This window comes from Ursus maritimus, unplaced genomic scaffold (assembly GCF_017311325.1).
Source record: "Ursus maritimus isolate PB19 unplaced genomic scaffold, ASM1731132v1 scaffold_2, whole genome shotgun sequence".
NCBI lineage: Eukaryota > Metazoa > Chordata > Mammalia > Carnivora > Ursidae > Ursus > Ursus maritimus.
The window spans coordinates 7,559,640-7,576,157 of NW_024424452.1; the positions used below are offsets into that span (position 1 = coordinate 7,559,640).

Genomic DNA, 16,518 nt, shown 5'->3' on the forward strand with positions numbered 1-16,518 from the left:
ACACTGTATAAAAATGTATCAATAGAACTCAGGCTTGGGTGAGAATTCTTCACCCGAAGTTCCTAAACGTAGGACAGTTTTTTGTTACTCAAAAACTGTTGTTGCTTTTTGTTTTTTAATTTTTCTAGTTTGTGTCCTGGGTGATTCAAGTTCCCAGCAGCCTAATCTCTGAATGAGTAAGGTCTTAGCATGTTTTAATAGTCAATTAGCAAATGCCAGATTGCAAATTTTGGTGGAGAAATGGTATAGGGAAAGGGGGGGGGGACACCTCTGCGGAATGCTGTCTGTAGGGGATGGTGGGGGCCTGTGCTGAGATGGAAGGCAGGCATTTGGGTAGATTTAGGAAAAGTGAGGGTTAGCTTTACAATAGCCAAAATCCAGGCTAGTGGGAGAAAAGTACCTGGATTGCTAGTTGGATGAGAAGGGAAGTGGAACTTCAGCTGAGGGCGTTGAATGCCACCATAATGTGTTTGATCTGAGAGTAGCACCCACTAGATGCAGTCTGGCAAGGAGCACATGTCGGACTCCTGGGTGCAAGATAAGAGTGATCACCGAGGGTTCCTTGTGTTCCAGCTTGTGACCCTGGCCAAGTAATCTCCCCCAACTGTGAAGCTGGGGAAGATGTTCTGCTGCCCCTGTTGCTGAAGAGACTATAGAATTTGCATCTGTTAAGCACCCTCTTTGAGAAGGGAAACTGAAATGAGAACCGTGCATCTCCCATATGGAATGAAAAAGAGAATTACGAAAAAATCAGTTAGATCTAAAATATTTTTGTTTATTTCAGGTGCTATGCTGTAAAATGCCTTGGTCTGTGTTGCTTTAAATTGGCACACTTTGGGGACGCCTGGATGGCTCAGTCAGTTAAGTGGCTGCCTTCGGCTTAGGTCATCATCTCAGGGTCCTGGGATCAAGCCCCTCGCCCCATGTCATGTCGGGACTCCCTGCTCATCGGGGAGTCTGCTTCTCCCTCTGCCTGCCGCTCCCCCTGCTTGTGCTCTCTCTCCCTGTCTCTCTCTCTCAAATACATAAAGAAAATCTTTAAAAAATAAACAAGTGAATAAATAAGTTGGCACGCTTTTGAACTAAAGAAAGAGATTTGGCTAGGTGATGAAGCGAGATGAAAGGGAGGCCTCCAGTCTAAACAGCCAAGCTCTGCCTTTTTTTCCTAATGGCAGATTCCTCTGTGGTGTTTGCCTTCAATGAAATGCAAAAAGATAAGGGCCATCTTAATGTCAAATCAGTTTATTATAGTGCCTGGCTTCACCCACCTAAATCCTGAAACTTTATATTTTATTAGATTTTATTTATTTGAGACAGAGGGAGAACATGGGGGTGGGGAGAGAGGCAGAGGGAGAGGGAGAAGCAGACTCCCCACTGAGCAGGGAGCCCCACAGGGGGCTCGATCCCAGGATTCTGGGATCATGAACTGAGCCACCCAAACTCCCCTGGAGTGATGGTTCATAAACTGCGTTTATTGTTAATTATCAGACAATATGGGCCTCAAAATGAATTCATTGCATTCAGAATTACTTTCTGCCATGAGCTAAGTTTTTCCGTCTACCAAACCTAGCAGCTTGTCAGGTCATCAATGACCTGCATGTTGCTGAATCCACTGGTCCATTATCTTATGTGGCCTGTCAGCGGCATATGTCACAGCTGGTCACTCTCTCCTCCAGGAAATGCTTTCTTCACCTAGTTTCCAGGACACCGTACTCCCTGGGTTTTCTCCTACCTCACCAGCTGCTCCTTCTGAGTCCTTTGCTGGTTCCTTCCTTCTTCCTTAACTCATAGGTCTCAGTCCTTCCAGACCGTTCCATTGTAACAGAAGGGACTGCACAGGCTATGAGCCCCACTGCTAGACATTCCTATCTCAGCTTAGCCACTGCTTCCTTTGGAAAACCTTAGTCTCCCCAAGGTCATATTGGCTATGCCTCCTTGGGGCTCCACCAAATCCTGTACATGTTCCCCATTTAGCACTGGGCACACTATTTTGCTCATCTTGTTTGCTTTCCACACGAAACTATGAGCTGCTCAGCGCGATATTCCGTGATGCAGCTAGTATTCCAACAGCCTATCAAGTCTTCTTGATCCACCTTTTATTGCTGAGGACTTTTCCATGGTATGGATGTGCCATTTTGTTTAACCATTCATCCATCGAGAGGCACCTGGGTGTTTCCAGTTCGGGGCTAGTACAAACAAAACTGCTAAGACATTCATGAACAGGATTTTCAATGCCTTTGAGTGCTCTTGCTGGGTCATATGTATGCTGGTTAATTTTAGAAGAAACTGCCGAACTATTTTCCAGAGTGGCTGGACCATGTAACATTCCCACAGGCAGTGTGTGAGACATTCAGTTTCCTTGCATTCTCTTCAATACTTGGTATCAAGTCAAGACTTTTCCTTATAGACATACTAATAGGCGTGTGATGGTACCTCGTCATGGCTTTAATTTGCGTTTCCTTAATGGCTAACAGTGTTGACTATCTCATGTGGTTACTTGCCATCCTTATACCCTCTTTGCCAAAGTGTTTGTTCAAGACTTTTGCCCATTTTCTAATCAGGTTGTTTGTTTTCTAACTCTTGAGTTTAGAGAGTTCTATTCTGGATACAAGTCCTTTGTCTGATAAGTAATTTGCAAATGTTTTCTCCCAGTCTATGGCTTCTCTTTTCATTCTCTGAATGTGGTCTTTCACAGAGTGAAAGTTTTTTATTTTTCCCTTTTCCCCCTGCATTATGAGATAGAATTGATAAAATATCATTTTTTTCTTTAATAGATTGTGCTTTTCCTGTTGTCTTAAGAACTCTTCACCTGACCCTATGTTCATGAAGATTTTCTTCCTATTTTTCTTCTGAAAGTTTCATAATTTTACATTTTTATTTAGACCTCTGATCCATTTTGTGTTAATTTTTTTGCGTAGGGCTAAGGTTCAATTCTTTGCCTTTTTATCAAATTGTTTCAGCACCACTTGCTGAAAAGACTTATTCTTTCCCCTTCCAACTGCTTTTGCACCTTTGTCTGGATATATTTGTGTGAATAGATTTCTGGGTTCTCTCTTCCAATTTATTGATTTGTGTGTCTATCCCTTGGCAAATACCATACTGTCTTGATGCTGTGTTTATGTAGTAGTAAGTCTTAAAATCAGGTAGTGTCATTCCAACTTTTTCAAAATTGCTTCAACTTCCCTTGCCCTTCCATATTAACTTTACGATAAAGTTGTCTATAACTATAAAGATTCTTGCTAGGATTTTCATAGGAATTGACTTAAACCCAGAGTTCGGTTTGTAGAGAATTGGTATCTTTACTATGTTCAGTCTTCCAATACATGGACATATGGACATCTCTCCATTAATTTAGATCTTCTTTGAGTTCTTCATCAGGATTTTGTAGTTTTTAGCATACGGATTCTATACGTTTGTCAGACTTACACCTAAATATTTCTCCCTCTTTCTGCTTCCCCCCTCACCTCCTGTATATCCCCCCATTGTAAATGGTATTGTATTTTACATTTGGGTTTCCAATCGTTTATTGACAGTGAATATAAGTACAGTTGATTTTTGTATGTTAATCTTGTATCCTGTTAAACTTGCTAAACTCATTTATTAATTATATGAGTTCTTTGTAGATTCCTTGGGACTTTTTATGTATGCAGTCATATATCTGCAAGTAGAGACAGTTTTATTTCTTCCTTTCCAATGTTTCCTTTGCTTTATTGCACTGTATCCTTTCCTTGCCTTATTGAACTGGCTGGGACCTTAACCACGAGAGAGAGTTCCTGATTTTAAGAGAAAAATGTCTAGTGTTACACCATTATGATTATAGCTGTAGGGTTTCTGTAGATGTTCTTTTTTTTTCTTTTTTAAGATTTTATTTATTTATTTGACAGAGACAGAGAGCACAATCAGGGGAAACAGCAGAGGGAGAGGGAGAAGCAGGCTCCCCACCGAGCAGGGAGCTTGACATGGGGCTCTGGGCTCAATCCCAGGACCCTGAGATCATGACCTAAGGCAAAGGCAGACACTTAACCGACTGAGCCACCCAGGCACCCCTCTATAGATGTTCTTTATCAGGTTGAGAAAGTTCCTTCTATTCTTTGCCGAGAGTTTACTAAATTATGGTGAATGTTTTTTTTCTGCATTGGTTGGTATAAGCATATACATTGTCTTGTTTAGTCTGTTAATATGGTAAATGAGAGTGATTTTCTTATATTGAACCAGTCTGGCATCTTTGGAGTAAACTCTACTTGGTCATGGTTCATGATTCTTTTTATATATACTGCTGGATTCAGTTTGCTAGAATTTTGTTGAGGATTTTTACATCTTTGTTCATGAGAAATTTTGGTCTGTAGTTTTTGTTTGTGTAGTCTTTGTCTGGTTTTGGTCTCATAAAACTAGTTAGGAAATGTTCCTTCCTCTTCTATAGAGAAGAGATTGTGTAGCATTTGTGTTCTTTTTTTTTTTTTTGGTAGAGTTCACCACTGAAACCATGTGGACCTAGATATTTCTTTTTTTAAAGGTTTTTTTTTTTAATTTGTTTTTTAACTATGAATTTTGCAAGTAATTCAAGTAATTACTTGAATAGTTACAAGAGTATTCAGATGATCTGGTTCATCTCAGGTAAGTTCTGTAGGTTGTGGTTGTCTAGGAAATTGCTTCATTTCATCTAAATTGCTGAATTTATATTTATAGTTATTTGTACAGGTATACCTTATTTTATTGTACTTTGTAGATATTGCAGTTTTTACAAATTGAAGGTTTGTGGCAACCCTGTCAGCACCACTTTTCCAACGGCATTTGTTTACTTCTTTCTTTTTTAAAGATTTTATTTATTGGGGCACCTGGGTGGCTCAGCCAGTTGAGCATCTGTCTTCAGTTCAAGTTATGATCCCAGGGTCTTGGGATCGAGTATCAGGCTCCCTGCTCTGCTTCTCCCTCTCCTTCTGCCTGCTGCTCCCCCTGCTTGTGCTCTCTCCGTCAAATGAATGAATAAAATCTTAAAAGAAATAAAAATAAAAGTCTATTTTGTTTTAAAAAAGATTGTATTTATTTATTTGAGGGAGAGAGGGTGCCTGCACAAGCAGGGGGTGGAGCAGAGGGAGAGGGAGAAGCAGGCTCTCCACTCATCAGGGAAGCCCCACGAGGATGTGGGGCTCAATCCCAGGACCCTGAGATTATGCCCTGAGCAGAAGGCAGATACTTAACTGACTGAGCCGCCCAGGCGCCCTGCATTCGCCCACTTCTGGGTCTGTGTGTCATTTGGGTAATTCTCTTGATGTTTCAAACTTCTTGTATTTGTTACGGTGACCTGTAATCAGTGATTACAACTCACTGAAAGCTCAGAGGATGATTAGCATTTTTCAGCAATAAAGTATTTTGAAATTAAGATGTACTTGTCCTTCGACATAATGCCACCGCAAACTTAATAGACTACAGTATGATATAAACATAAATTTTATATGTACTAGGAAACCAAAAAAATTTGACTCCCTTTATGGTGATATTCACTTTATTGCAATGGTTTGGAACCCAGCCCACACATGTCTAAGGCGTGCCTGCATTATTCTCTAGGCATCTTCTGCATATGAGGATCTTTAGTGCTATCCTGCTCTCGTTTCTGGTAATCATAATTTGAGTCTTCCTTCTTTTTAAGATTTTTGTTTTTAAGTGATTTCTATACCCAACATGGGCTCAAACTAACAACCCCCCATCAAGACTTGCATGCTCTACCCAGCCAGCCAGGCACCTCCAGTTTTCCTTGTCTTGTTCTTGCTTTTTTGTCGGGCTTGCTAGATGCTTATCAACTTTATTGATCTTTTAAAAAAACCACCTTTTATGTTGAGTTTCTCTGTTGTTTTTGTGTTCAGTTTTATTGGGTTTTGTTCTTTATTATTTCCTCACTTCTCTTCCCTTTGGCTTTATGTGGCTCTTCATTTTCTAGTTCCTTGAGGTGGAAGCTTAGATTACGCTTCCATTCTTTTAAAAATACCCTTCAGTGTTTCCAGAATACTCCTTGGTTCCCTGAAGAACTTCTGTTTATCCATCAAAACTCAGCTCAAGTGTCACTTTTGAGGCAGAATAGGGTTGGGGCCATTTTTTTCCTCCTCACCCCCCACATAAACCCCCAAACTTGTGATTAATGAAAGAATCTGAAGCTAAAAGGAGAACTACAGGATTTAAATGGCGCTGGGAGAGAAGTTCTCAGGAACCTGACCCCTTTCCAACCTCCAGTCAAATGAGGTCATAAAATGCGAACTCACATACTGGGTTTCACAGTTGCGAAAAAGGAATTATCATCCCCATTTTGAGTGTTGGGGCAACTCAAGCAGAGAGTAGTTCTAGGTTCCCAATGCGGTTCTAACCCATTTTTGAAGGGAACTCTCCAGAAGCGATACCAATCTGGCCAGTTACTAGCCCTTGGAAGCCACAAACCCCCAGGCGCCGTCCCACCCTGCCCGCCAGGAGGCGCACTTCCCTGCTGGGGTGGGCAGATGCCGATGAGCTAGCTGGTGGGTAAAGGGTGAGGGGTGTGGGTGGGTCAGCGTGCTCTGCGGGGAGCCCTGAAGGCTGGATCTATGGCTCATAGTTTGGGTCCCCAAGGGCTGACTTGGGGGTCGGCCCTTGCAAGAGATAGTTGGGAGGGACGGGTCCCCGTGTCCTAAAGGGGACACCAGAGGCGGCGTCTTCTGCCGAGGGTCCGGCCTCGCCACTCAATTCCCCACTCAGTCTATGGGCAGCAGGGACCTTGGGCGGGAGATCGGCTCTGCCAACTCTGCCATGCCTCCTCTGAGCAGAGGAACTGCGATAGACGCGGGAGTCCAGACTCGCCTTCAGGTCCCTTCACCTTCTCTTGAACCCTCGGCCCTCCCGACTGTGTTTGTGAGCCCCTACCCCAAATCCTCCACGCTCCTAGAAGAGTCTCCTCTCTCCCTTTGGACCCCTCCGTGGGCCAAGAATTTGGACTGGCCTAGGAAAGCTGACCCTCCCGGGCTTTGACTTAGTACACGCCTCCTGCCTCCGCGCCCCGCTTGCGTGGCGTACACATGGTGGAGCCGAGCTCCCATCGCTCTCGCGTTACTTAGACACATCGTACGGTCGCGCGAGCGCCCAGAGGGGCGGGGAGAACGGAGGCCGGGAAGGCGATTCGTGGATCGCGGGGGTCGGGCGCGCGTGCGTACTGCGCAGCCCTTTCAGGAGCCCAGACCCGTCAGGGAGGCCGCGATCTCGCGATCCTGTAGCACGCCGCTTTTCTTCTCTTCCTGGGTCCTTCGTGTCCCGTGCCCCGCGCTCAGGCCGGGCCGGTGGGCGCAGCACTTGAGTGGCTCGGCCGGGAGCGGGCCGCGTGCTCGGGGAAAGCACAGTGGACTGGAGAGTGTAGGCGCGGGGGAAGGTGGTGGTGGAGGGACCTGAGGTTGGGGGCGATGTCCTGAATGAATAGGAACTGGGGTTGAGGGAGATCCGGGAGCTTGAGGTGAGTGGGAGGGGACTGAGGCTGGAAGGCAGGAGGGGAGTTGAGTGCGCCCCCTCCTGTCTGCACCTTTTGGGCTGGAAAGCGGGTAGGAAAGGCAACGAAGTCGCTTGTCACCTCTCTCTGATCTCCTCCCTTCCCCGCGTCAGGACACACAGCATGGCGGAAAACCGAGAGCCCCGCGGGGCCGTCGAGGGTGAGCTGGACCCGGTGGAGTATACCCTTCGGAAGCGGCTCCCCCACCGCCTGCCCCGGAGGCCCAATGACATTTATGTCAACATGAAGACTGACTTTAAGGCCCAGCTGGCCCGCTGCCAAAAGCTTCTGGACGGAGGGGCTCGGGGTCAGAATTCATGCAGTGAGATCTACATTCATGGCCTGGGCCTGGCCATCAACCGTGCCATCAACATTGCCCTACAGCTCCAGGCGGGCAGCTTCGGGTCCTTGCAGGTGGCTGCCAATACCTCCACCGTGGAGCTTGTGGATGAGCTGGAACCAGAGACTGATACACGCGAGCCACTGACCCGCATCCGCAACAACTCGGCCATCCACATCCGTGTCTTCAGGGTTACACCCAAGTAATGGAAATGAGGATGGCCACCTTATCCACCCACCCCCACATTACTAGGCTCAGATATGGCCCTTCTTGTACTGGGTACAGTCATGGACCTCCTACCAGAGCCACGTAAGAAAAAGCCTGTTCCCTTACAGCCCGCAGGACTCTGAATTGAGAGGGAGAGTATTGTCTTGTCGGGCCCAAGCAGTGGGTCTTCCCGGGTCTTTGTGGTCTGTAACCATTGTCCTAGACAATAAAAACTACCACGTTGTGTTAGTATGCAGCCACCCCACTCTCCCGTGTAAATTCTGTAGGTACGAGGAAAGGGAGAGTAGGAACCTTTACAAGTATTTACGTACAGGAGGGAACCCCAAGTGTTTCCTGCCTTTGCAGAGAGCATAGGTAGCACTACAGTGTAACAAAACAAACTTTAGTACACGCAAAAGCCTGCAAATCCCAGTGTTTGCTTTACATTTTTTTGTACACTCAGGAAGCATCAGGCTTTTTGGTGGCGGTTCCCAGGAGAGGAAGGTGAGAATTTAAGGGTGAAGGGAGCAAAGACTGGGACCTCCTTTGTGTCGGGCTCTGTGATAGGGACTAACACACTGCTTCATCTGATTCCTGGTCCTGCTGGGCCCAAGTGGTTCCAAGCAGCTGTGGTCCAGAGCCCTTTAGACCCTCCTGGGTGGGCTGCTCTAGTGGGAAGGGAGAGCCTCCTGCCTGAATTACCAGGCACACAGGTAATAAGTATTTTTTGTTTGGATATTTGTAAGGGGATCTGATTTCTCATGTTTATCAAGCTAGAGTCATCTAAAGCAGTATTTATCAAAGTGGGTGGTGATCCATTTGTGGGTCTCGAAATCAATTTACTGGGTCCTAGCCTTTTAAAATGTTCTTTCTCCTTACAGAAACAAGACCTGAAATGGTAATGTTTTGTTGGTGCTTTTTAGTTACAGATAATGTATGTGTTACACATGTGCTAGTTACAATATAAATTGGGTTTTTTACTGTTGATCAAAGTCACCAGAGTTTGAAAGCCTCTGATCTAACAATAACAGAATTTTACTGTAGTTTGCTTGCAGGCAGTTAAGTTTAGGGTCTGAAAATCAGGTTTCTCATTTATCAAAGTCCCTCCCTCCGGCTTGGGCATTCCTGTAGAGGGACTTGGATACGGGGGTGATGATGACTGCCAGCAACTCCAGAAAGTAGACTCCTTACAGGAGGACTAGTGCTTCATTCAAACAAACATGCTGAGTGCCTACTGGGGGCCAAGGCCCGGGTTGGGCCCTGAGGATACAAAATCGGTTCAAAAGCCCCTACCTTCAAGGAGCTCCCCCATTTCATTGGGAAGGTAGATATACCCGTTTTTGTGAGTGAGTGAGATGAGTTATGTAAGAAGTGAGAGTAGCCCTGACTTGGAAATGTGGAGAGTGAGATGGCTAACTTCCAGGTTGGGTCCAAAATGGCTTCACCTTTGACCTTGGGTATTGAAGGATGAATAGGAGTTTGCCAGGCAAAGAGAAGAGAGGACCTATCTGGCAGACGGGTCAGAATGTGCGAAGGGGATTCATGAATAGGCAGGGTGTGTTGTGGGACTCGGGTCACTCAGGGTAGCTAGAAAGCAGGAGGCACTGGGGAGACTTAAGGGAGATAAGATGAAAGACATTTCTCTCAGACAACCCCCCACCCTCCCTACTGCCCACCTCGTCCCCCTGTCAGCCTTGACTGCAAGGCTCCCTTGCCCCGGAGCCCCCCAGTAGCAGAATGGGGAGCCAACAGAGAGCTCGCTGGAACTATGTGTCCCCCGGCACGTATGTGTTCTTGTCTCTCTGTGCTCCTGGCCTGGGCCCAGCTGAGGTGGTGGCAAGCAGCCCTTTTGCATTTGGTTTGTTTTGGCAGCTACCTCTCCCAGCCTAATTGTTGTTGTTTCTACTCCATTCCTCTCACTGCTTGCCAGTGGGGCTTCCCTCAGTGGCAGGTCTGTGGAAACAGCCCCTAGACATCGCCGCTGAAGGAAGAGAGGGTCCGGGAGCTCACCCTTCTGTGTGTGGGCAGGTAGGGGGCGTGGGGAAGGCTCTTGCATCTCCTGGAGTCCAGGCACGGTGGGCAGGGCAGGGAACTCCGATAGGGAGGCCAACAGCTGACTCTGAAGCGTCTTCCAACAGGGCTGGGGATAGGGGCAGAAGGTGTGTCCAAATGCAGCGCCCCCCTCCCTTCTTTTTACTCAACAGCGACAGAAGCCACAGTGAGTTTGAAGTGACCTCCAACTTCAAAACCAGATCCGCAGAGGCCAGAGTGGAAATGCTTTGTTTTGGAGGAGGATGCAGACGTCCGCTCATTCTCTGTAGCATTACCGAGCACGCGTTAGCTGTAGGCATCTGTGTTAAGCGCCTGGCCTTCCCAGAAAGGTATAAACCAGTCCTCTAAAGTCAACAGGGAGTAAGACAGATTTAAAAAAGACAAATAATTGGCGTAGTGCTTGGAACTGTCCCTGGCATTAGTACAGGTTCCATAAGCCGTAATGTGAGCCATTTTGCGAAGAAATGGTTTCGGGCCTCTTTGTGGGAACCGGGAGAGGGGAAGAAAGGTGATTTGTGTGTGTGTGGTTTACAAGGCCAGGCTACTAGTTCTGTTAGCTTTTCCATTTGTGGCTTGCCCAGCATGGAAGAAGACAGGCCCTTAGGACACATGAACTGGTTTGGATGGGGTGATGAGCTTCCTACAAAGGGCCTTGTACTGTCTCAGGTGAGTTCCTAGTGTTTGGTCAGGAGTTGGCAGAAGAATGGCGTGTTCTGTAAACCCTTGAACCTCTGGAGAAGTTGGACTAGAAGTCTGTGCTCAATATAGTTCCTCAGGCAGCAGATGTCCAACTACATGGAGGGCTGGGGTGAAGTGAAGGTGATCCCACCAAGAAAGATGTCTGGACATGGCCATTTAAGATCCTGCCTTCTTGGGGCGCTTGGATGGCTCAGTCAGTTACATGTCTGCCTTGGGCTCGGGTCGTGATCCTGGGGGCTCGGGTCGTGATCCTGGAGTCCCGGGATCGAGCCCCACGTCGGGCTCCCTGCTCAGTGGGGAGTCTGCTTCTCCCTCTGCCCCTCACCCTGCTCATGCTGTCTCTCTCAAATAAATAAATAAAACCTTAAAAAAAAAAAAAAAAAAAAGACTGCCTTCCTAATGGCATTATGGGTGCTTTTCATTCATGTGTTTTGGTTTAGCCATATTTTCTTTCTTTTTGTTTTTTCAAAGATTTTATTTATTCAACAGAGATAGAGACAGCCAGCGAGAGAGGGAACACAAGCAGGGGGAGTGGGAGAGGAAGAAGCAGGCTCATAGCGGAAGAGCCTGATGTGGGGCTCGATCCCATAACGCCGGGATCACGCCCTGAGCCGAAGGCAGACGCTCAACCGCTGTGCCACCCAGGCGCCCCAGCAATTTTCAATGATCATGGATCATTTTTGTAATAAAACAATTTTTTTTTTTTTTTTTTTTTTTTTTTACAAAGCTTGTTCCTTTGTTCTGTTTTCTAGGTGGGGTGATCAGGGGAGTTAGTTATCAAACTGATGAGGTAATCTCAAGAAGTGATTTCATTGCCCAATCCAGTAACTAATATCACTGCGTGGACAGATGCACAAGAGGACAGCTTGCTGTCCACTCTATAACAAGCCTCTGCTCCCTTGAGAAACACCAAATGTCTTGCCACTGCAAGCCGAGGGTGGACCTTCGCTTTCATGGCACCTCCTAGATCCTTTCCAGTTCAGTCTGTGAATTTTGTTTGCTACAAGAAAAATATACTTTCCTGAAAGTATTAAACTCATTTGCTGGTTCATGAAACGGGACAGGAGCAGAAAGGCTCCCTTACATATAGGTCAGGGGATGCCTATGGGGTCAAGCAATAGGTTCTCAATATTTGTTGGTTCTCAGTGAACCATGAACCGTTTGGGAAAATACTCGCTAAATCTGGATGCTTACGAGTATGTCTAAGGCTTCTATAAACTTCCCTTGAGGAGATCTTGGCCTATATTCTTCTAAGTAGAAAGAGCCTATAGTCTTGATACCTGCATCTTAACCCACCAGCAATCCCACGGTGACTCCATTTCACTCGGTTGTGTTCAGGGACAAGTTTCTCCACAGTGCAGTCAGCGCATATACCCAGAGATACCTCCGTCCACACCCCAGTATTCTCGTGATGTCTTCCGGTGAGTTGCTCGGCGGGGCGGCTACAACGGCAGAGATAAGGTGCCATGAGCCTGTAGCTCACCTCCCCAGAGGGAATGAGGAGGGTGCTGGAGGAAGTCTGGAGAATATGCTGGAGATGTGGTCTCTAGGCCTCCAAAGTGAGGATAAGTAGGAGGGACACTAAAGCAGAGTTAGAACAACCAGCATTATTGATTACCCTACTCCCGGTGTTACATAAACCACGACAGCCCTGGGAAGCAATTACTATCATCTGCCAGGCTCAGAAGTCAAGTCACCAGTCCAAGCCGGCTCCGAGTGAGTGGCAGAGCTCAGGCCACTAATCTGGGCTGCCTTGTTTACAGGACAACCCCCTTTAAGCTGCTGGGCCACAGAGCCAATGCCTATTGAGACAAGACACCTGGATGTCCAGTTCTACTAGCTACTTTATGGCCCAGCAGGCAGCCTTGCCTCAGTTTCTCCAAATTGGCCTTTGGACAGGACTTTCTTTGGTTCTCCAGCAGGAATCTGTTCTCCAGCATTCTTGCTCCCTTCCCAACTCCGCAAGGGCCAGGAAGCCCTCCCCCACCACACCCTCCACAGTCCCTGGCCACCTCACTTCCCAGCACAGAAGGTCTTGTGGGCCGCTGGCTGAACTCTCCAGCCAAGCTGAGAGCCACTGCAGAGAGGCCCAGAGCCCCCCCTCCCTCCGTCCCCAATACGAATCCAGGCAGCTGGGGCTTCGTGCTGTCTTGGGGTCTGGGGCAGCTCAGGGGAGCTGTAAATTTGCTTCTCCTTGGACTTTCAGTCTGAATGGGCTGCCAGGAACAGAGCCTGCCTCCACCCCCGCCATCCTCCTGTCACACCCATCCCTTTTCAGACCCTGCCTCAGTGGCTGCTGCTCAGAAGTGGATGGAGGCTTCACAGGCCCTCCAGATCCCAAAGCCAGGTTGTCCCGGCTGGCTCCAGCAAGCATTCAGAGGATGAGCGGCTCACACTTCCCCACTCTAGGTCTCCCATTCTCTGGCTGAGGTGTCTGGAGTGGAGGCACCACCTAATACCTGCCACACCTAACCATAAATAGAAAACATGCTGCGTCCCTGGGGGTACCAAGGCGAATGAGAGCACCATACACTGTCGTCTGCTCTTTTTGGTCAACAAGGCACCTGTGCTGCATGACGCCAGACAGTACCGTTCCCAGCGAGTCTGTGTGAATGGCGCCCCCTGGAGTTGTGCAGTGCTCCATCTTGAAAGCTGTGCATAGTGGCCCAGCCGGCAGGAGGCCTGAGCCTCGTCCATAAATGATGGCAGTGCAGAAGAAGGAGACAACTTTCTGCGGGGGGATCAGGGAAGGCTTCATAGAGGAGGTTAAGGCTTGGGTTTGGGCTCTGAAGAATGGGGAGGGGGAGAGATAGCATAAGAAGGTGATGCAGGTGGAAAGCACAGAGTGAGCAAAAGGCAGGAAGCATCTAACCGAGTTCATGTGATGGAAGGAATGGGAATGAGCAAAGTGGGAGAACAGGCTGGAGAGGTAGGTGGATGGCAGAGCAGAGAGGGTCTTAGTTCTGGGGCAACTGGGAGCCACAGCAGGCTCCTGCTCAGGGACGTGACACAAACAAGGATATTCAATGGGAAAGTTAGTGGGGATTGACTGGAGAGGTCAGGGAGGAGACCCTCTGCAGTGGCCAGCACCATGCCGGAGGGACACAAGGAGGCAGATGGAGAGGGCACTGGCAGGGGGTGGTAGATGTTAGAGGGGGAGCCCCAAGGAGCTTCCTGTTTTTTCTCTGGTTTTCAGGGTTCCGTGATATCAAGGGCACATAGCTGGACCCTGCTGGGCAGTAGCAAGGAGCACCTGGGTTGAAGTTGGCCCCCAAACCAGGCTCTGCCCTTTGGTAAGATTACTACAGCTTACGGGGTGGGTGTGGGGTGGACCAAGATCCTCTCTTGCACCTTCTCTCCCAAGCTGCGATCAGAGGGCTCTCTCCAAAAGTCCCAGATGAGCCAGCAGCAGCCCCGTCCAGCAGGCCCCAGCACCTGGGCGCTGGTGCTTATGGCCCATCTCCCCTCCTCCCTGGAAGGGAGGGGTGAAGGCAGGCCTCCAACAAGCTGCTATGAGGGAAGCAGTAGGTCCCACAGCCCATAAGGCTCCTCCTCTCCTCCGTCTCCTCAGGCGGTGTCTACCCCCCCATCTGTCCCTGGCCCCCTCTCCATGGTCAGGTCAGGGCAGTGACGCAGGAGTCAGGGGATCGGACAGCAGAGGCTGGGGGGGTGGGTGGGAGGCCGGGACAGAACGCATGTGTGGACGTGTGTGGACGTGAGTGTGCGTGTGCTTCTCCCACAGCTGGGATCTGGGAGGGAAGCGGAACCGGGCTCTGAAGGCCAAGCAGGGCTGGGAAGCTGCCTGGGTGCTGAGAGGGAAACTGGGACCAGAGGCACGGCAGGATGTGCGGACTGGGAGTCAGTATGCCAGGACTGAGGAGGGACTCCAGAGCAGGCTGGAGGTGTGCGGACGGCAGGGGGGCAGGATCCGTGCAAGTCAGGCCCTCGTGCCTTCCCACGGGAAGCACGCCAGCCTCTGCGTCCTGCCTCTCCCTCTCCTGACACCCTCTCTAATCATGCCCTCCCCACCTCACAGTTCCTTCCCTCGCCTCCACCCGCCTTTATTCAAGTCATCCTCCCCACGGCTTCCCTGACTGCTCCATCTAAACCCATCTAAACCCGCAGCCTCTTCCAACACTCCTGGTCCCTCCCACCCCTGCTCTCTGCTCTCCTTGGTCCTTTATTGCCATGGGAGATCCTCTTTTATTCATTTTTGTGTTGGTCGTCCCCCTCGCCACTAGTCCCCCTCGCCACTAGAACGTCAGCTCCACCAGGGCAGGCCCCCTTTGTTTCATTCTACCCCCAGGTCCCCGGCCACAATTAGTACTCATATATACTTCTTAGATGAATATTCATTTCTCCAATGAATGAATGAGTGCTTCCCACTCTTTACACTCTTTCCTTTCTTTAAAAATTTTTAAAGATTTATTTATTTTAGAGACAGCGGGTGCCCGCGCACATTTGGGGGAGGGTCAGAGGGAGAGAATCTTTCCAGCAGACTCCCTGCTGAGCGCGGGGACCATGCGAGGCTCCATCTCACGACCCACCCACGAGATCACGACCTGAGCTGAAACCAAGAGCTGGACGCTCACCGACTGAGCTACCTGGGCACCCCAAATCCACATCTTAAGAGTGGCATTCAAGGCCCTTCACAACCTGACTGCTCCCTAACAGCCCTCTGGCCTGGTCTCCTCCACCTTTGCAGTCCACACCCTCCATCCCAACACACCTGACCCCCCTGACCCCCCTTCCCCTTGCTGATCTAGCTTCAGCCTCACCTCACGTCTCTTCCTACTGAAATCCTACTGGCCCTTCAAGGTTGAGCTCATGTCACCTTCTGCATCAAATCTTCCTCTATTCCCCCAGCTAACAGTGAGCTCTGCCTCTTCCAAACTCTTCGTGCTGGGCTCTGAACACTCCGGTCCTCACGCACTGCCCCGTGTACCTATCTTATCTCTGTTGTAAGCTACAAACTCCAGGAGGCAGGAGCTAGCTCTCAAACACATCTTTTTGTCTTGCAAAGCGTGTAGGCAGCTGACTTGCACAAAAGCGGCACTGATCATGCGCATAAAATATCTTTAATCTCATGGAACTGAGAAGGAAGTGAGGGAAGATACATAACCACCTGTATTTGTAGGACTTTGAACTAGGACATCATCATCCCCATTTGGCGGGTCAGGGCACTGAGGCTCAGGACTGGGACCACCTTCCACGGTTTGAGAGGCCAGCCAGCCTCAGACTCCGGCTCTAGGGGGCTTGCCCTGCTGCTTCCTAGAAGCCCCTGGGGCTTAGATGCAAATCTGAATCACCATCAGTCAGGGGGATAGCTCTGTTTTAGAGTTCTAACAAATTTTGCCACACAGGTAACCTATATCACAGGTCAAAACCAAAAATAACAAAAAACAAAAAGGATGTCAGAGTGCATGCGTGTCCTGCATAACATGTGCCCAGTGCCCTAAAAGTTCAATTTCTGGGTTTCCCGAGTCCTAGAAAAGTAAAGAGTGGGGAGAGAAGACCCCCAAATTTCTTACTCCGTGTGCCCCCATCAAATTCCTCAACACCAACAACACTGGTTTCTAGAACAAGTACTGGGATTGAGAAGGAAGGCAACTTGCCTTGCCTCTGCCAGCACCTTCCCGGCTTCCAAAGCTAGCTCCGTCGCAGGAATCAGCGCTCCCAGCCCTGAATCCCCGCCCAAGACCGGGACGCGCCCCCCCCCCCC

The 16,518-nt window shown here is 48.8% G+C and overlaps 2 protein-coding genes across 3 annotated transcripts in view; both read left to right on the forward strand.

Moving 5' to 3' along the window:
* The first annotated feature begins 1,320 nt into the window (after positions 1 to 1,320).
* POP7 (POP7 homolog, ribonuclease P/MRP subunit) lies at positions 1,321 to 8,305 on the forward strand. 2 transcript variants are annotated; one of them, XM_008698436.2, is made up of 3 exons: positions 1,321 to 1,332; positions 7,180 to 7,368; positions 7,612 to 8,305. In XM_008698436.2, the coding sequence occupies exon 3, from the start codon at positions 7,622 to 7,624 to the stop codon at positions 8,042 to 8,044; it is 423 nt and encodes a 140-aa protein (XP_008696658.1). In that variant the 5' UTR covers positions 1,321 to 1,332; positions 7,180 to 7,368; positions 7,612 to 7,621; the 3' UTR covers positions 8,045 to 8,305. The 2 variants fall into 2 exon arrangements, with proteins under 2 accessions (XP_008696658.1, XP_008696659.1); XM_008698437.2 differs by lacking the exons at positions 1,321 to 1,332; positions 7,180 to 7,368 and adding an exon at positions 7,448 to 7,465.
* A 3,643-nt stretch (positions 8,306 to 11,948) lies between these two features.
* Positions 11,949 to 16,518, forward strand: part of EPO (erythropoietin) — an 8,255-nt gene continuing 3,685 nt past the window's right edge. Inside the window, 2 exon segments of the mRNA XM_040636548.1 lie at positions 11,949 to 11,992; positions 14,539 to 14,698. Coding sequence (XP_040492482.1) covers positions 11,949 to 11,992; positions 14,539 to 14,698 — 204 coding nt within the window.

What these genes read in the sequence shown, in the direction of transcription:
- POP7 (XM_008698436.2), top strand. Translation starts at nt 7,622, where the DNA reads ATGGCGGAAAACCGAGAGCCCCGCGGGGCCGTCGAGGGTGAGCTGGAC.